This window comes from Vombatus ursinus, unplaced genomic scaffold (assembly GCF_900497805.2).
Source record: "Vombatus ursinus unplaced genomic scaffold, bare-nosed wombat genome assembly UNPS02012147.1, whole genome shotgun sequence".
NCBI lineage: Eukaryota > Metazoa > Chordata > Mammalia > Diprotodontia > Vombatidae > Vombatus > Vombatus ursinus.
This window is the reverse complement of record NW_020951925.1, coordinates 2,376,290-2,397,010: the sequence shown is the minus strand read 5'-3', so window position 1 is coordinate 2,397,010 and position 20,721 is coordinate 2,376,290. Positions and strand designations below refer to the sequence as shown.

The 20,721-nt window shown below is 40.3% G+C and overlaps 1 protein-coding gene across 1 annotated transcript; it reads left to right on the top strand.

The window, feature by feature from the left end:
• Positions 1–7,783: 7,783 nt before the first annotated feature.
• On the top strand, positions 7,784–18,937 carry UGT1A1 (UDP glucuronosyltransferase family 1 member A1). The gene is made up of 5 exons (XM_027857402.1): positions 7,784–8,674; positions 10,876–11,007; positions 12,311–12,398; positions 14,195–14,414; positions 17,339–18,937. Exons 1-5 carry the CDS (start codon positions 7,823–7,825, stop codon positions 17,634–17,636), a joined length of 1,590 nt encoding a protein of 529 aa, XP_027713203.1. The 5' UTR covers positions 7,784–7,822; the 3' UTR covers positions 17,637–18,937.
• The last annotated feature ends 1,784 nt before the right edge of the window (positions 18,938–20,721 follow it).

The window sequence follows — 20,721 nt, the reverse complement described above, 5'->3', positions numbered from 1 at the left end:
TGATTTGACACCTTTTTCAGGGAAGCTTGCTGTTCTTTCAGTTACCTCTTCCCTTCTAATTTTTACTATATTAGGTTTTTTATGGAAAACGTTTAATTTTCTATAATCTAAAATGTCCAGTTTGTCTTCTGTCTTCTCTATCACTTTAGTCATGAATTCTTTCCCTATCCATGTATCTCAAAGGTAATGTCTTCTTTGCTTCTCTAACTTATTTATGATACTTGTGATCTTTCATATCCAGGTCATGTGTCCATTTGGAGTTTCTCTTGGTATACGCTGTGAGGTCTTAGTCTAAGCTTAATTTCTGCCAGATTGCTGTAGTTTTACTAATAGGTCTTGTCACATAGCATAACTAGAGTCATTGGGTTTACCAAACCCTACGTTGCTGTCTTTGACTCTGTATGTTGTGCACATAACTTGTTGCACCGATCAAGCTCTGTTTGGGGAAATCACTACTAAATTGTTCTGATGATTACTGCTTTGTAGTATAGTTTGATATCTGGTACAGTTAGACCTCCTTTCTTCATTATTAAACTTGATATTCTTGACCTTTTGTTCCTCCATGTGACTCTGTTATTCTTTCTAACTGTGGAGAATATTCTTTTGGGAGTTTGATTGGTAAAGCATAGAATAAGTAAATTAATTTAGATAGTATTACCATTTTATTACATTGGCTCAACCTGTATTTCTCTAATTATTGAGGTCTATATTTCTTCAGAGCATTTTGTAGTTAGATTCACACACTCCCAAATATTTTATACTTTCTGTAGTTATTTTAGAGAATTTTTCTTTTTTAGCTCTTTCTGCTGGATTTGGTTGATTAATACAGTACTGATAATGATTTACATGGATTAATTTTACGTGCTCAAAACCTTGTTGATGTTGCTAATTATTTCAATTAATTTTTAGTTGACTTTCTAGGGTTCTATAAATACATCAGCATGTCACCTATAAAAGTGATAATTTTCTTTCCTCTTTGCCCAAGCTAATTCCTCCAATTTCCCTTTCTTGTCTTATTGCTATAGATAATATTTCTACTACTATGGTAAATAACAGTAATGATAATGGGCATCCTTGTTATACCCTATTTTTCTAGGAAAGGATTCCAACTTTTCTCCACTACACAATGTTTACTTTGTGATTTAGCTAAATAGTATTGACTATATTAAGAAAAAGTTCATTTATTCCTATAATTTGTAGAGGTTTTTGCTGGAAGTGAATGTTGGATTTTGTCAAAAGTCCTTTCAGAATCTATTTACCTAATCATGTGAGTTTTGTAATTTATATCATTAACAGGGTTAATATTTGTTAATATTTATAGTATTCCTTATGTTGAAAGAATACTGCTTTACTGGTGTGATCAAAACCTATTTATAATGTATAATCTTTCTAATATGTTGTAGTAGCCAACTTGCTAATTTTTTTTTTTTGGCCTCAATGTTCATTAGGGATATGAGTCTATACTTTTCTTTCTTAGTTTTACCTATCCCTGGTTTAGGTGCCAAGACCACATTTGCATTATAGAAAGAGATTGGAAAGGTTTCTTTCTTTTGTATTATTTCAGTTATGCCGTAGTGAAATTAATTTTTATTTGAATGTGTGATAAATTCATTTTAAAAATTCATCTGTTTCTAGAACTTCTTGCCCTCTGGAAGTTCAGTTATGTCATTCAACTTCTTTTTCTGATACTGATTGATTTAAATATTCTATTCTTTTATCAATCTGGATATTTTATATTTTTTTAAGAATTCATCTACTTTCACTAAGTTATCAGTTTTGTTAGCATATAATTAGGCAAAACAATGTCTGATGATTTCCTCTGTTTTTTAATAATTGTTGTAAGTTCTCATTTTCCATTTTTGACATGAAAAAAAATTGGTTTTCCTCTCTATTTTTAATCAAGTCAGCTAATTGTTTATCTATTTTACTATTTTTTAAAAAAAAACTAATCAATTTAGGGGCAGCTAAGTGGCGCAGTGGATAGAGCACCAGCCCTGAAGTCAGGAGGACCTGAGTTCAAATCCAGCCTCAGACCAAACACTTGACACTTACTAGCTGTGTGACCTGGGCAAGTCACTTAACCCCAATTGCCTACAAAACAAAACAAAATAATCAATTTAAATATGCTTAATATGAATGTATAAGTAGAGCCTATATCAGATTGCGTGTTGTCTTGGGCGGGGAGGGAAGGAAGGGAAAGAAAATTTAAAACTCAAAATCTTATGGAAGTGAAAGCTGAAAACTAAAAATAAATTAATTATTTTAAAAATAATCAATTTGTAGTTTTAGCAAATCAATAGTCTTTTCAATTTTATTAATCTCTTCTTTAATTTTCAGAATTTCTACTTAATTTAGTTGAAGATTTTTGTCGTTCAAGTTTTTTAAAATTGCATGACCAATTCATTGATTTATCTTTTCTCTCTTTAACTGATGAAATTATTTAGAGATATAAACTTTCCCCTTAAAACTTCTTTAGATGCATCCCATGAGTTTTGATATGTTGTCTCATCATTGCCATTTTCTTTGATGAAACGGATGTCCTGTAGACACCTTAAACTCAACATGTCCATAATTTGTTTTTTTAGCTTCCCCCCCAAACCTTCACCTTTTCCTAACTTACCTATTAATATCCAGAGTACCACAATCCTCCCAGTTACATAAACTTGCAACCTAGTTGTCGTCTTCAGCTCCTTACTCTCTCACGCTCCATATCCAATTAGTTTTCAAGCCTTCTCAATCTCACCTTTAAAACATCTCTCATCTTCACCCTACTCTCTTGTGATGCTGATGCCACTTGCTGAAGGCTGTCATCATCTCATATGGACTGTTACAATAGTTTCTGGTTATTCTCCCTGCCTCAAGTCTCTCTCCATTCCAATTCATCTTCACTCAGCTACTAAACTGAAGTCGTGAACATATCACGGTCCTATCGCCATTCAATAAACCTCCAAGGCTCCCTACTGCCTTTAAGACCAAATATAAAATCCTCTGGTTGGCTTTTAAAATTGATCATAACTTGGCCCCTTCCTACCTTTCTGTCTTCTTGCACTCTACCTCCTTCCATGTGCTCTGCAGTCCAGTAACACTGGTCTCCTTGACAAGCAATCTCCTGAGTCTGTGCATTTTCTCTGATTGTCTCTCATGCCTGGAACTCTCTCCCACTTCATCTCTACTGTCTGCAAAATGCCTTTACTACTCACACTTAATCTTAGTGCCTTCCTTCTGAGACTACCTTCAATTTATCCTGTATATATCTTGTCTGTATATAGTTGTTTGCATGTTGTCCCCCCCTCCTTTTAGACTCTGAGCTCCTCAAGAATAGAGACTATTCACCAGCCCTGGAGTTAGGGGGACCTGTGTTCAAATCCAGCCTCAGACACTGGACACTTCCTAGTTGTGTGACCCTGGGCAAGTCATTTAACTCTGATTGCCTCACCAAAAAAAAAAAAAAAAGAATAGAGTCTGTTGTTGTTTGTCTTTCTTTGTATGTCTAGTTTTTAACACAGTTCCTGACACATAATAGGCACTTAATAAATACTACTTTTGTGGTTTGACTTTAAAATTATGTTATTTAGTCTTCAATTATCTTTAAATTATTTCTTCAATTTTTTGTTGAATATAAATTGTATTACTTTGTGATCATTAAATTATGTATTTGGTGTTTCTGCTTTTCTACATTTTGGGTGAAGTATTTATGCTCCAATATATAATCATTTTTTTAAGTTGTCATGTACACCTGAGAGGCAGAGAAATTTCTTTCTATTACCATTCAGTGGTTGCTAAAGAGCCATCTTTTCAATTTTTCTAAAGTTCTATTCAAGTCCTTAGCTTCTTTCTTGTGTATTTTCTGGTTAGATTTGCCTAGATCTGTAAAGAATATATCAAGATCCCCCACTGTTATAGTTTTATTATCTATTTCTCCCTATAATTTAATTAACTTTTTAAAAATATTTAGATGTTATGTTATTAGGTGTATACATATTAGGTATTGATATTTATTAATCATCTGTGCTGTCTTTGCCTTATCTAAAATCATGGTTACCACCCCGCTTTTTTTTTTTCAGTTTAGCTGAAACATACTAGGTTTTACTCTAGTCTTTCATTTTGACTGTGTGAATTCTTATGTTTTCAAGGGTGAGATTCTGCTTTCTAATCCATTTTATCATCTTGTTTCATTTCATGGGTGAGTTCATCTTATTCACATTATAATAGTCGTGATTTTTAATTTAATATTTCCCTCCATCCTGTCCTCCTGTAATTTTTTTCTCCCACCTCCCTCTTTACAAAAAAGAAGATGGTAGAAAAGAGGAAATTTGCCTGACACTTGGGATCTTATAAGTGAAAAAGCCTGTTTCCTCTCTGTTGTAGCCCTTTTCTTCTCCTTACCTCTCTCTGATCTCAGGTTTTTCTTCTTTCTTCCTTTCATTTTAATATTCCCTCCACATTCCTTCTTCAAGTATTCAAGCTCATTTTGCTATGGCTATTCCTTTATTCATCATGCCCTCCCTCTTAGCCCTTTCTCCATTCCCCTCATCCCTGTTTCCCATTTCCCTCTTGAGTTTAATGTATTTTTGTAATGAAATCTCTGTGTTTATGCATAATTGTGTTCAATCTTCCTTTATCAGATATACACAAAAATCAGGTTCATGTGATATCCATAACCCCTACCTCTTCCTCCATGCCATATATGCTATATCTTATACACTTCTCAGTACATTTCATTTAAGGAGCAATTCTCCCTCAAGTCCGCAGAATAATGCATCTCCTGATCATTTTATCTGATAGACTATGTCTCTTCTCAAGCTAATTTTATCAGTATGTATTATATAATTTTTTCTCTCCCTTTAAGTAAGCAAAATGTCCACACACAAAGAGGAAAACACCTTGCATAAGCTTTCCAAAGCAATCACTCTAGATGGAAACTTTTCCTATTTCTTTCCGCAATCTGTAAACCTGAGGCTGAGGTCATAGAGATAATTGAGAAACGAGTAGTAAGGTAAACAAGAACTGTGTGTACAAGGTCTTTGCCCTATAAAACCTGAATAGAGACTTGTATGTCATTCATCCCTTAACTACCTGTGCTAACTTGGCAGTCATGTGCATTGTTAGAAGCTTGAAGACTCCTTTCCCCACCTCTCTAAATTAGGATGCTTCATTTTTCTTTTCCTCACAAGACATATTTGCTGCCACATTTCATAGAAACTTGTCTAAGGGAAAGGATGCCAATTAGCTTTGTTCTCTCTAAATGAGGAAGCCTTAAACTATGTATAATTGCAATTATGGATGTGTATGAGGGGAGGTTGAAGAAGTGTGGAGGAGCCAGAGTGTTTAAGCCTTTTATTTATAGTAGCATGTTACAGTGGAAACTGAAGACCTGGTTCTAGGGCTACCTATGCCACATACAACCTGAGTGACTTTGGGCATGTCACTTTCCATCTTCGGGGCTGTTTCCTCCTATGAATAAAGGGAATTTGGACTGACTCCCTTCTTTAAAGTTATGATCTTCTGAAGTCCTCCTTCCCAGCATTTGTCCTTGAACTCTCCAAAAAATAAGTTCTAGCAAGAGGGTCCAAGCTGGATAGACCATGTGCAAGTCCAGGACTATGTCTGCCACCTGAGGAGTAGCCTAGAGAAATTGATAGAGACTCATCACCCACTTTACAGGATGATTAATTATGTGCCTCAGCAACTCCTAGAGACCACCTTCTAAGGTATAGAGGGGTTGCAATCTGTTTCGGTAGAGGAAATGCTCATACCAGTGAAATTCCATGGACCCTGGAAGTATTGAGATAGGAATGAGTAGCACAGGGTGAATTCGAATCAATGACATTTATGTAGCACATTACAATTTCTAAGAGCGTTTATGTGAATGATCTCATGGTAGCCTCATAATCAGCTTGATTCTATGATTCTACATGGAATGTGTCTGTGCTGGAGCATATAGGTTCCCAGAGGATGTCAATTTCTGTGTTCTTTCCTCCATTCCAAGGCTGTAGCTGAGGGAAGGAAATGCCACAAAACAAGGTCTCAGGCAAGCACTTGGCTTCAGTTTTAGGATCCCAGACTCATCAATCACCGATTGAGAGATGGAAGGGAGCTTAGAGGCCTTGTTTCCCAACCCCCTCATTTCACAGATGAGGAGTTGGGAGCCCAGAGAATCTAAGGGGCTTGCCCAAAGTCTATTTACAGGTAGTAGGTAGCAGAGCCTGAACCCAAACTCAGGGTCTCTGTCTCCAGAGTCAGTGTTCTCTCCACTGTACCACACTGCCTCCTCATCCTCCTAAGGATCTTCATCAAGGGACTTCACTGTCTTCCATTGTCATCACAGCTCTCTTCAACTACCTAGATTTGGTTCCCACTGAAGTAAAATGCAGACAGCCCCCACCCTTTGACCTCTTGCAAAGGGGAAACAGTGCAAATGGGTGAGGGCCTCCCTATTTCCATGACTTTCCTACCCTTTGCTGTGCAATACTTGCCCATTACTGGTGCCCACCATTCTGCTGGTTTTGCAGATTTATGGGCCTCCTGCCTAGGACCGTCCTCCCTATCTCCCTCCCCACAGCCTCTTGACTGTGTTAATTAGATTAATTAATGATATTATTGTGCTTTACAGTTTTGAGAGGGTTCTCATCCAAATTTGGTTTCAGATATACCTCTCTAGACACCCACTCCTCCCAGCCAGTCAGTCAGTTGGTCAATGAACAAGCATTTATTAAGCACTTACTATATTCCAGGCATTATACTAAGCACTAAGGATACAACGAAAGGCAGCTACAATAGTAGTCCCTGCCCTCACGGAGCTCCCATGGGAAAGGCAAACAACTATGTGAAAGCAAAATAGATAAGGGATAAATTGGGGGTAAGCTCAGAGGCAAAGCACTAGAATTAAAAGGGACCTTAGATACCATCAATCCCACCCTACACACACACACACACACACACACTCACAATTTCCCCTGGGGCCATGATTGTGTATAATTACCATTCTGGGTTACTGGGATAGACCGAGATTCAAATTCTGAGTCTAGAACTTCTCCACCAGCTGTGCGTTAACTAGATCTCTCTGGATTATTTCTGGGAGACCATGGACAGGCATCACTCAGATGTGTGGGAGGGCTGTGATTAGCCCTGATGGAGGGAGTTCCCATGGTGATAAGTTATCTGATCCCTTGCAGGCCAGGGTCCAGCATACCTCTTTCATATCTGATTATCTCTGGGGAGGAGCATCAGATAACCCCTATAGAATCCCTATTGGTGAAAACAAAGAGAGGTCACGCTGATCTGTACATGACCTTGCCTGTCCGGGCATTTACCAGCAGCACTGACCTGGTGCCTGGGCTCTGGGACTCAGACCCAATACTAAGCTAGAAGCCAAAACATTGGCCAAACCGCAATGATGCAATCTACACTGCCTCTTCCCTTTCTCTTACTTCTATAACTGCCACGGGGCTTTTTCGGGGTCTTTGTGGGATCCACCATATGTCTGGCTAGCCACCCCAAACCAACCCTATTGTAAGTATCCAGGTGATTATTAAACTGCTTATAATCATCCTGGAGCACCCAGCCTCGGTATCACCTTAGCCTCCCAGTATGCGGGAACTGTGAATATCCCCAGACCAGACAAGACCTTTTGACCCGGTAAACCTCAACTCTCGGGCACTCTTTAACTTCTACCATACAAATATATGGATCTCTTTGATTGTCTGTTTGGCTTCCTGATTAAATATTAACTTAAATCAGTTTCTGTAACAGGAGAAGTAGGCAAAAGAAGAACTACCAGGCAAAGTACTTCCAATGCAGCAAATGTTGACCAGGTGGAGATATGTCTGGAGTACCGAAACCTCAATATGTCCTATTCCTTTGGATTTATTGCTTGGCATTTGCAGAGGGGGGCAAGTTGTTGGTGATTCCACAGGATGGCAGTCATTGGCTCAGTATGCATGGAGTCCTACAGGAGGTGCAGCGAAGAGGACATGAGATCATAGTGGTTGCCCCTGCAGTGACTCTACATATTAAAGAAGCATCATTTTATACCCTCACCCGGTACCCAGTGCCCTTCCAGATGGGAGACTTGGAGACCCACTTCCGTACGATGAATCACGAAATTTTTGAGAAATTACCATTTTTAGAAAATTTTTTGAAAATAAAGGAGAGAATAAGAAATGTCACAACTTTGCTTCTGTCTGCCTGCTCACACTTGGTTTATAACAAAGAGCTGATGACCCACCTTGGTGACAATCATTTTGATGCTGTTTTCACAGACCCGTTCCTACCGTGTGGCCCAATTGTAGCCAAGTATCTGTCTGTGCCTGCTGTCTACTTTTTGCATGGATTGCCATGCAGTTTACACTATGATGCCACACAGTGCCCCAATCCTCCTTCTTACGTTCCTCAAGGATTATCTGAAAGCACAGATCACATGACTTTTTTGCAGAGAGTTAAAAATATGCTGATTACTATATTCCAGTTCTTTCTTTGTGATTTCGTGTACTCCCCATATACGCGTCTTGCTTCCGATCTCCTAAAGAGAGAGGTGACGGTTATGGACCTTCTGAGCTATGGATCCATTTGGCTTCTGAGAAGTGATTTTTTAAAGGACTATCCCACGCCAATCATGCCCAATATGGTTTTCATTGGGGGAATAAACTGTGCTTACACAAAACCATTGCCTCACGTGAGTATTGGGTCAATGTCCTCCCTCTTTTTCAAGGCTCCTGACTGTGAGAATTGGATCAGTTAATGATTTTATTGTGCTTTCCACATTTGGTTGTAGGTGTTTTCGTGTTATCTCAGTTTTGTTGTGCAATAACTTGAAGAAGTAATTGGGTAAGGAGTTAGTATTGCCATTTTACATGTAGGATAATTGGGAACATGGAAAGACATGGAAAGTTACCCCTCTAAGGTTGTATGGACCAGAGCAAGAATTAGAGCCCAGGTCTTCTGATTTCCTTGCTAACACTTGCCAGTGCCCCCCATCATGCTGCCTTCCTAGTTGGTGCTGCCTTAGCTCAGGCACTTTGAGGCGATGAGTGCTTCCTCCTCTCCTACCTTGAAGGTATTATTTATTGGCTTGCATGCACATTTGGTCTTTATGCAAATAGCTCAGATGTTTTACTCAATTTGGTTTTGGCGGCAAGATTCTACTTGTTGTTCAGTTGTCAGACTTTTCATGACCCCATGGACCATAGTGCACCAGGCCCTTCTATCCTCCACCATCCCCCAAACTCTGTCCAAATTCATGTTCATGACATTCTCTATCCATCTCATCCTCTGCTGGTCCCTTTCTCCTTTCACGTGATTTGTAGTAGGGGCTTCTTCATCGATTCTCATTTTCCCCCTGCCTCTTCCCCAGCCCTCTGTTCATTCAGTCAGATATTGAGGTATCCCTGAGTGCCAGGCACCCTGAGGGAGAAACAGTCAGTCTAGACCCTGGCCCCTGCCCTCCCTGGTTCAACGACTCAGAGAAGATGGCCTTCATCACTTAGCTCTGATCTCTTAGTCTTCCTACAGCTAGAACTGTTTGATTCATTCCTAGGTAACCTCTATGCAGCATGGTTCAGGTGTTTAAAGTCTGTTGTCTCCATTTCCTCCTTTCATCCTCAAATCTATGAGTTGTGTATACCAAGTAGAGCTGCACATTGCACTTCGGGTGACTGTGGCAGGGAAAGGGGGGAAAGAAGAGGGGGGACAAGTGGGGTCGAGCAGGGGAAGGCAGGAAGGGGCAGGTTGGGGCAAGGACAAGCAGGCAAAGGGAGAGGTAGGCAGAAAGGTGGGGAGGGTTTTCTGGAATTGAGGGAAGTTTTAAGAAAGGTGATGCTGAGAAGCTCAATTAGTCAAACCAGCTATTTTACCTTACTTAGCACATTACCTGGCACATAATAAGCAAAGTAAAAATACTCGCTATTGTCATGATCACCATCATTCTTGTTGCCATTATTGCTAGATATCAGGAGTATGAAATGCAGATAGGTTAGCAACTTGACCATGACAAAGCTTGTACGTGGACAGTAGGAGTTCAAACCCAAGCCCTCAGTCAACAACTCCAGTGCTCCATATACATGGAAACTCCTCCACCCATCCTGGTTTTATCATTTGCTGATATAATTTGAGTTCCTTGGGGCCACAGACTATTTCTTTCCATCCCCAGGACTCAACATGGTGCCTATCAACAGGGTGAGTGTTTAGTAAGCGCTTCTTGATTAATCCGTTGGTTCATGGAGAAACAAGAACAAGAGAAATCCTTCTCCTTTAAATATTTGAAGATTGATAATTGACAGGTTTCTCATCATCCTGGCATTTGGCATGCTCTTGCATGTTATTCTCCTTTATGAAATATTCCAAATATTCAGAATGGGGTCTGCCCGGGGAACAGGGACTAGACTTTATTCATTTACTAGCTGAATAGCTTTAGGCAAGTCATTTAATTTCTCTGAGACCAATTTTTTTTTTCATCTAAAAATGGGGACCCACCATCTTTATGGATTTGTGGTAAGGATAAGATAAACTGTAAAGTATAACAACTCAACACCAATGTAAGTTTTCCTCATCTTCCTTTCACATAGTGGGATCTGGCACCTTAGGAAGTGAAATGATGTAAAAAAAGAAATAAATAAAAATAAAACATTAAAAAGCAAACAAAAATGATGGAAAGGAATGGTTGACTTGTGGGGAGTTTACTCAGTCATTGTGGGAAGGAGTTGACATCTATCAGGTTTTTAGTAACTATGATTTCTTCTTTCTTGGTCTGCTATCCCTTTAACCACATTGCCTTGCTTTTTTTCTTTTTCAGAACCAGGCTTTCTCTGGGCTCAGAGAAGGATATTGTGCACAAATTGTATGATATTCATTAAATTAGATGCTTTCCTCTCATTTTAGGAATTTGAAGCTTATGTGAATGCTTCTGGGGAACATGGAGTTGTGGTCTTCTCCTTGGGCTCTATGGTCTCAGAAATCCCAATGACCAAAGCCATGGAAATCGCTGAAGCTTTGGGCACAATACCTCAGACAGTAAGGACAACACTCTGCTATTCATTTATGTCTCTAGACAAAGTCTAATCCATACCCACCCAGGACCCAAATAAGTTGTCTTTACTAGGACATGGGTTTGAAGTTTCACTGTCAAACTCTCTTCCTCTACCTCCCAGGCAAGTTCCATTGAATTTAGGCAAAGTTCACTTAACTATCCTCCTTACAAATGCATTTTAAAAGTAAGACAGAACAGACTTTATTGGATATTTGTTTTTGTTTGATATATTTTGGGTAGGACTAAAAAGTTGGCTGCTTAGTAAAAATATCAGATTGGACATTGTGGTGTCTGTTTAATGGATTGAGTATCTGAATAGCATCGTGGAAGTCTAGACTTGGACCTGGAAGATACCTTAGAGGTCATCAAAACCAACTTTTCTCCATTTTACAAATGAAGAAACTGAGGCCCAGAGAGATAAAATGCCTGACCACTGTCCCATAGGTAATAAGTAACAGAGCTAGGATTAGCCCTTAATTCTCCTGGCTCTAAATGCAAGGCTCTCTACCCACTACATCCCACCCCTAGGTCCTACAAATTATTCTCTTACCATTTTCAAAATACTTTGGACCACTTACAAATCACATCCATTTTGGAATTTTGTTATTAAATGAATACTCAATTTAATGGTGGAATATTGCCCCCAAAGACTTATGAAGGCCTTCTAGCTCAACTTTCTCATTTTATAGATGAGAAAACCCCAAAGAGGTCCATCCAAGATCACACTGGTATCAATCAAGTGGCAACCTGGGCTTTGAACCCAGGTCTGCTAACTCCAAATATACCATACTTCTTTCTTGTGAGTTAGAAATGACATTCATCCTGAGGCAAAAAAGAACAGCTTTTTAGAATGAGTCAGGGATGCATGCAAAAGGGAGATAATTAAAGGGATTTAGAACAAGTTATAGATATGTTGTCTGTGGCTTCTATACCATATCTAAATTCCAAAATCTTCAGGGAAAAGTATGGTCATAACTCTTTCTATCCCAACCTTTATTCAGGTCACTCTGACCTGGGCTACCATATCAGTAAGGAGCGACAGTAACCTCAGACTTCCAGAAACTAGCCAGTGAACCAAGGGATTTGATTTCTTGCTTCAAGTAGGTATATTTTCCCAAAGAGCACAAATGGGAGATAGGCCTAAAATGAAGGATGTGTTTTATCTTAGGTGGAGTAGCTGAAGGCTCTATACAGTCATCTCAAGTCAATAGTTTTCACAGCTTCTGCTACCAGACTAAAACTGTGTCATGGGTTTTTCTCAAATTCTTTACTTTTTGCTCTTTCAAGGTATTGTGGCGGTATACTGGAAATCCACCATCTAATCTGTCCAAGAACACCAAACTTGTGAAATGGCTTCCACAGAATGATCTGCTTGGTATGTGCTCAAGCATGTGGTGGGGGTAGGAGGGATGAAGTGTGAATGTTAAAGTGAGGGTACAGTGGTGTCTGTAGACTATATCCAAGTGACCATCCGTAGACAGAACCAGGGGCAGCTCTAATGGTTTTTAATTGATAAGGTACATGCAGAATCATAGTTATTATCAGTACTGGGAGGGACAACCCCTCCAAGGCCAGTTAATCCAACCTGGACCTCTGTAGGAATCCTTTAATGATGTCCCTTACAAGAGATCGTTTTTTCTTTGACTGAAGAGCTCCAGTGAAAACATACCCACAACCTCCCAAGGCATTCCTTCCTTTCAGCTTTGGGAGAGTCTCGGTGTTATCAAGTTTTTCCTGTTATCAGGGCTGAATCATCTTTTTGCTCAGTTTCTAATTTAGCCTTCTGGGCCAAGCAATAAGGGCTAATTCCTCTGATCCATGGCCATCCTTCACATACTTGAAGACAGGTCTCATATACTCCTTTGAGTATTCCCTTCTCCAGGTTCAATTTCCCCATTTCCTTAATCATTCCTGATATAGCACGGATTCAAAGCCATTCACCCTCCAGGTCACCTTCTTCTGGATGCTTTCCAGCTTATCAATGTCCATTCTAAAATGTGGCACCCTGCACAGAGCACAATGTTCCATATGTCTGACAAAGTCAAGGTTCAGTGATGCACTGTGAATTTGCACAAGCTTCTGGTTAACTCAAGCTCATAGTCCATAGAAATCCACAGACTTTCTTCAGGCAAAAAAGATATGAGTGTCAGTGGTAATAGGTTGGACTAGATGGACTAACTCTAAGATTCTCTGATTCTTTCAACTCTGGAACTTTGGGAGCTCTGACCGTACACAGAGGCTATGAAGAGGGTCAGATATGGGAGTTGACAAGTGACTTTGATCGCTCCTTTCTGGGTCCATAGATATGAGTCAGTAAGCATAATAATGACTGAAGGTCAACTTTCCTGAAAACAATTAGCCTAAGGACTATTTGCCCAAATTTGTAATAAAAAGAAAACCTTGCTGTTGTGACATCACAATGCCTCAATCCAATATTGTTTGGCCCAGCTGATACATAGGAGTATTACCTTTAATGAAATGGCCTTCAAGTAAATTAATTGTAGTAAAATCATTGTACTTACCTAAAGGTGCTATGGGGTGGTAGGGAGGGTCTAAATGGTAGCTAGAAGTCATCTGTCATCAAAGGAGGATTCTGGGAAGGCAAGTTTTAAAGCTCAGAACCATTTTCACCACTGTCCCAGGTTAAGAATTACATTTTGGGCAGAATTCCTATTGGGCAGCTGGGGGGTGCAGTGGATAGAGCACTGAGTCTGGAGTCAAGAAGACCTGGGTTCAAATCTAGCCTCAGTTACTACCAGCTGTGTGACCTGGGCAAGTCAGCTAACTCGATTTGCCTCAGTTTCCTCATCTGTAAAATGAGATGGAGAAGGAAATGGCGAAGCATTCTAGTGTCTTTGCCAAGAAAACCCCAGATGGGTCCACAAAGAGTCAGATAGAACTGAAACAACTGACCAACAACAAAGCATGCCACGGGGCACGTAAATGGACAAATAGCAGAGCTTGCATAATACCATCGTGCGACCAAGCCTGTGAGTGTTCTCTAGTATTTGGCCAATGAAGTGTATTTTAGAAAAATACTCTGATTTCCCACGATAGATAATAGTAACATTGACTGTTTATAGTGCCTTCAGATTGTGAAATATTCTATTCCCTGAAAGCTAATAGATTACCAAGCTATAGAGAAATTCTTTCTCTATTTTCCTTCCTAAGCTCACCCAAAGACCCGGGCATTCATCACTCATGCTGGCTCTCACGGGATCTATGAAGGGCTGTGTAATGGAGTGCCAATGGTGCTGATGCCTTTGTTTGGAGATCAGATGGACAATGCTAAACGCATGGAATCAAGAGGGGCAGGGGTGACCCTGAATGTCCTGGAAATGACATCTGATGATCTCAGCAAGGCACTGAAGACGGTTATCAATGATAAAAGGTAAGAAAGCAGGTTGGGATGGCATGGCCATTTTCTATAGATACCTCTAATGCTGCTGTGCCCCTTCAACTTAATTTATACAACTCCAGATTTCTAGTAAGATAAATTGGGAAACAATCATCCATTTTGATTATATTTTAAGTTAACAGCTTATGGGGGCTCTTTTTGTACATTGCTGTCACTTTCCAACGTATCTTCTCCTAACCCCCAAAAGAACCCTCCCTCACAACATAGGAGCACAAGTATTCAAAACAAACATCTCTGAGCACAAATGCCCTCTGTGACTTCCTAACAAGCAGTTCTATTTGACATGTGTTAAAACCTCAAATACTTGGGACTTGATGACCTCCTAGGAATTACACCTTGCACCTTGGGATGGCTGTAATTGACAACTGGAAATCTGTTTCAGTATGTCTCCCTCCCCTGCTCCTACTTCCACCCTCAGGGACCAGCCAAGACAAGTCTAGTCTCCCTTCTGTGTGGCAGTCCCTCAAATCTTGAAGGCAACTGTCATGTCGTCCTTAAGTCTTCTCTTCTCTAGACTAAACGATGCCCAGTTCTCTCAGTCAATTCATATTCAAGTCCACTCACCATCCTGATCACCTTCCTCTGTATGTGCTTGACTTTGTTAGTGTCTTTCACAAAACCGAGTACCCAGTCTGAACATAAGACTCCTGATCCAGTCTGTTCAGGTATCCTCATTAAAGAAATTCTGCTTTTATCAAGGCAGCAGCTTCCAGTTTTTCTGAATGCCATGATATACCCTTGAGCAATATCAAGGTTGCAGTCCATAAGACATGCACATGAACTATGGTCTAGTCACATTTCTTCCACCCTCTTATCGGGTCTGTCTCTTCTTTGATATTTCATTTGTCAAATACAGTTTTAAGAGCCCTTTCTTGTTGTCCTTTGAGTTAACCAACAATCTCCTTTTATTGTAGCCTTTAGGGTTGTCATGATTCATCCAGGGTTTGGTCACCTTTGCTTTCCTTCTCCCCCAGTGCCTGGTGCACAGTCACTTCCTGATTGACTGAGCTGAGTTAGTTAATGAGCTCTCAATGTAGCCACATCAGGATCTTCAAACAATTCACCTTTTACTCCTCTTCACTGAAATAAATAATTTTGGTTCATTATTTTGAGCCTTCTCTCCTTAAGCTGATTTCCTTTGTTGAACTTTAAGCCCTGGTATCCTAGTCATTTTTTTTTTTGGAACTCTGAAATTCACTCTCTCAAAATCTTGGGCATCAGGAAGATTTCTGACATTTCCCCTTCTACCACAGACACTGTAATGAACTGTTCACTTTACCCCCAAGTTTCCTGTTATGTTTATTTCAACAAGCTCCCTGTCAGTAATCAGATTCAGATCCAAGAGAATGGTTCTTCTTGAGATTTACTCCACATCTTGAAAAGTTAGCAAGGCAATGGAGGAGTTACTCCAGCTCTTTGTCTTATGCAGGAAGCCACTTCTAGAAGGTATTCAGGTAACCGAAGGATTCCATTGTGCTCTACCATCCTGCCACCATACTAGCTTTGTGATTCACTTCAGGAACCCGTCATTCTTCCTTATGGCCATGCAGTCTGCTGTTTAATTCTTCCACTATCACTCCTCTGTCTCTTCCTCCATCAGTCCTCCCCAAACACTCTCCACCATGTTTCACCATCCCAGTTTGTAGATTTCCCAACAGGAGTAGATTTCTTCATATACACTCAATAAATTCCTGTTGAACTGAATTGAATTGAATATACAATGTTACTCCATCCTCTTTTATCTACTCTGCTCCATTTGGACAAGTTACATCCTTCCATTGGTATATTCCACTCATAAGTCACATATCATTAATTAATAGAATTCCACATTTCTGTGTAGGCTTCTTCATAATTGTTTTTCTTCTTATGCAAAACCTGCTAAATTCTGTGGTGTCTGGTTCTGTGGATATATGCAGACAATTTTCTTCTTCCCTCACTGTTTTCTGTTTAATGCCCACTTGATCAAATTCACAAATCTTCGGCCAATTTCATTTTTGGCCCTCATTAGAGGCATTCCATCCCTAGTCAAGTTTATCATTCCTAGATCTTAAATTGTGGTTTAGAAATTCAAATCCTATTCTCTGATACTGTCTTTAAGCTCTTAGGCATTACTTACCTGTTTGTGTTTGATATACAGTTAAAATGTTTCTGCCAATGCCTTAATGCATAAATCAATATCCTCCAGCTGTTCTTTGTGTAAGAAGATCTTCTGAAGAAATCCAGCTTGATGTACTGAGTGAAAAATAACAATCTGAAATCTCAAGGCCTATCTCTTATTCTTACTTTATGAGGGACCATGGACTAGTCTTTTCAACTCTCTGATCCTCAGTTTCCTCTTTTGTCAAATGAGGGAGTTGGACTTCATAATCCCCAGAGATTCCTTCCAGCTCTAGCACTCATGAATTTCTGGCCACCTGATGGCCCTTCCTTTAGATATTGTCTCTCTACAGCTGATCCTTTGCCATGTTGGTGTCTTCTGTCTATGTGTTCATTCATCTCAGAATTGATCTATGATTTTAGTTCTTCCTTTTGGAAATGGGTCACACCCACAAGAATATGAATCCACCATCCCTGGAGGTCTTCAAGTGGAGATTGGATGATCACTTCTTGAGGCTGTTTTAGATGGGATTTATGCTTTGGGAGTAGGATTGATCAGCCGACCTCTGTGTTTCTTCCAGCTCTATAATCCCATGATTCCATAATTCCTTAATTCTGGAATCTACAAACCTAACTTCTTCTGAAGTGACCAAATAACACTGAAAAAGAAATAGAAAACATCAAAGAAAGAAAGTCTTGGCTTCTGTGTAGCTTGGTATCTCTAGAGCAACCCAAAGAGGTAATAACTTTCTATCATTGGAGGATTTGTATATTAATCTACCTTTTTTAACTTTTTTTAGCTACAAGGAAAACATCATGCGTCTCTCAGCTCTTCACAAAGATCGGCCTATCAGTCCCCTCGACCTTGCTGTATTCTGGGTGGAATTCGTCATGAGAAACAAAGGGGCCCCACATTTACGTGCTGCTGCCCATGACCTCAACTGGATCCAGTACCATTCCTTGGATGTCATTGCTTTCCTCTTGGCTATTGTGTTGACTGTTGTACTAATTGCTGTGAAATGCCTCAAATTTTGTTTCCAGAAATGCTTTGGCAAAAAAGGAAAAGCTAAGAAAGCCACCAAATCTAAGTCTCATTGAGCCACACTTTAAAAATTAGATGAAATTTTAATTTGTTCTCCCTTTGGATTCTGAAAATGTACCCATGTGAATTACATGCACCCACAAATACACATATGTACCCTCATGCATACAAGTCATTTTCAAATCAATTTTTGACAAAGAAAATCTCTATCATATTTAATTGTTCATTAAAGTAGGAGCATAGAGCTTGAGAGCTGGAATATGACCATTTAGTCCAACCACCTCATATTACAGCTGAGCAAGCGGAAGTGAAATAAGGGGAAAGCTTCTGGGCTAAAGATGAGTCTTAGAGGAGGAACCTGATAGCTGCTTTCCTGTTTCACATGGAGGAAAGATCAGCTGCATTCTGCTTGGCCTCAGAGGATAGAATTAAGAACAATAGGGACTGAGAGAATTATATCATTTAGGTCAGGGTCAGTGAATACTTCCTAACAATTGGAACTATCCAACAGGAATTGTCTGCCTCAGAAAGAAGTGAGTTCTCATTCACCGGGGCTTTCCAAGTCAGCCTTGGATGACCAGTGCCTGAGAGGTTGTATGAATACAATTTGGGAAGTTGACCAATGAGGTCTTTTCCAACTCTCAGATTCTGTGATTCTAAGACCTTCTCCAGGGTTACATGGCTAGTTTGCAGCTGAGCTAGGGCAGAAGCCAGGTATTCTGACTGTCGGTCCTCCTTTCTCCCTCTCAAGACACAAAAAGCTAGAACATGACTGCAGGACTGATTCTCCTTCCCCATTCTTCAAGATTCTAGCTTCAAATGATTTGCTTAGAACAATAGATGAGCCAGCTATCCATTCGGAGTCATTATTTCTTTAAACTGGAAAACACATCCAACACCCCTTTCAGGTGGCTTCCTAATGAGTCGTGATTGTTAATCATTTATTATAAATGTTAATGCATTTCCCCACAACCTCTTCTCTAGTTCCAGTGTGCATTTCTTTGCAAAACACCTAGGTGCTGGTGGGTTGAGCTCTTCTACCACATGGGCTCAAGATTCATGTGATTCCTTTGGACACGGGAAAGTGGGCACATCTAGCTGGGCTTTTGCTCATCCTCATAATGTTGGGAATTAATTAGACCGTCTCCCTCAACAGAAATGGATTTTTTCTGCATGGCAAGACCATGCTAGATCAGGCCAAACAAAAGAAAAATGCCACATGGTGTTCTGCTAGTCCAAATCGATCTGAATGTTATCAGTCATCCACAAACGGTGTTTTTAGCAAAGTCACAAGTTATCATATTGCTCAAAACAAAACTAAATATATGAATAAATCCCTACCAATTATTTCCCTGAAGGCTCTTGTTGGTTAATTGATTTGCTTTTGTGTGCATTGTTTTGACTTCTTTTGATAACCATATAGTCACTGATTGATTCAACAATTTATGTTAATGGAACAGCAACAGTTCTAATGGAGTTTTCAGCCTAATAGGGCCACTAAGAAGCATACTCTGATATTCTGCTACTCCTCTCTCCTTCCAAAGGTCCACCTCCTTCTAAAACCCATCCACCCCTTCTCACTGTTCCTGATTCTTGTCAAAATCCCCCAATCAATACTCAATAGGACTAAAGCACTCAGTGTCCCAGAAGCCTTCCTCCTAATCTCTCAGCATGATGTGGGTACAAGTGGAGCACATGAGATGTCCATTTAGCTCTGTGGCCTTTGCTGTGGGACTGCCCATCCCCCTTTCCAGTTACACATCTTTGGGCCAATATCTCTCTCTCTCTCTCTTTTTTTTTAGGCAATTGGGGTTAAGTGACTTGCCCAGGGTCACGCAACTAGTAAGTGTTTGGTCTGAGGCTGGATTTGAACTCTGGTCCTCCTGACTCTAGGGCCTGTGCTCCATTCACTGTGCCACCTAGCTGCCCCCAGGGCCAATTTCTTTAACATTATTTCCAGTGTTCAATTATTCAATGGAAACAGAGCTGTAGAAGGATGGAATCTTAGGGTTGTAGACCTAGACCTAGAAGGGGGTTCAGAAACCATCAAATCTAGCCCCCTTGTTTTGTAGCTGAAGAAAGTAAGAGACTAGAGGGATGGAGCCCAAGATCTTCCAGCTACTGTGCGCTGAAGCCAAGATTCAAGTGCCCCTGCTCTGACTCCAGGATCAGACCGAGCACACCTGTGGCAGTCTTGTCTCCATCACCATGCTTCTTACCATTTCCCTTTGGGTGACTGGCAGTCTCAATTCTTTGGCATCCCCAGTGTTTCATGGCTTACAGCTGAACAATACTGCTAGAAGAATCTTGGCATTTAAAAGAGACGCGTCTTAGGAGTAAAAGGCTGGGTAGAAGGTGCCACAGGAGCTCAGAGAACGGAGAGAAGAATTCTTGATGAAGAAAGAGGGAGTCATGAACAGTGTCACAGACTGAATGACATTTGAGCAGAAACTCCAAGGGCAAACTGTGTTTGGATGGAGCTGGGAGGAAGGAAGGGCATTCTAAGGAGAATGAACATCTTGACCAAAGCAAGAAACATGGGAGAGTATGGGGGTGTAGTCAAGGAAAAGCAAAGGTACATTTGGGTGGGGGGAGTTTGAAATTCTTCCCATAGGAAATGAAGAATCAGCATAGGTTTTAAATCAGGGGCATGACATGAATAAGGGAGGACAGCAATGTTAAAGATGGATTCAAGCTGGGAAAGACTGGAGGCACAGAGACCACTTAGAATATAGTCCACAAGAAAGTGAATGATGGCTAAATCAGGACAGTTTCAATGGGAAAGTATAAAAGGTCCAGATGAGAGAGGTCAGATGATATAGAAATGACATTGACTGGTACCACTGAGCTTGACCAGACAAGTCTATATGTGAGACATGACAAAGATTTAATGGTCACCAAGCTAGAAGGGCTTAGGATAACACACGCAAGATCAGGTGGAAATCTACAAGCACGTGTGTCCCTCCTTGGAAGCCTTTTAAGCATAGCCAGCCCCGAGCCTCAGCTTCCTGCACTCTGAGGCATAGTCTGGACTCCACTGATATCAAGTGCATGTGGCCGTGCCCAAGATATTGACTCCCACTGATCAGGCCTAGGTCTTGTTGTCCATCTCTCTTGTATATACAGTCACCTAGTGGGAGA

Bases quoted from the DNA above. Each gene is read 5' to 3' on its own strand.
- UGT1A1 (XM_027857402.1), top strand. From the start codon at position 7,823: ATGTCTGGAGTACCGAAACCTCAATATGTCCTATTCCTTTGGATTTAT. The intron at 8,675-10,875 runs GTGAGTATTGGG...CTCTCATTTTAG, and splicing joins ACACAAAACCATTGCCTCAC to GAATTTGAAGCTTATGTGAA. The intron at 14,415-17,338 runs GTAAGAAAGCAG...AACTTTTTTTAG, and splicing joins ACGGTTATCAATGATAAAAG to CTACAAGGAAAACATCATGC.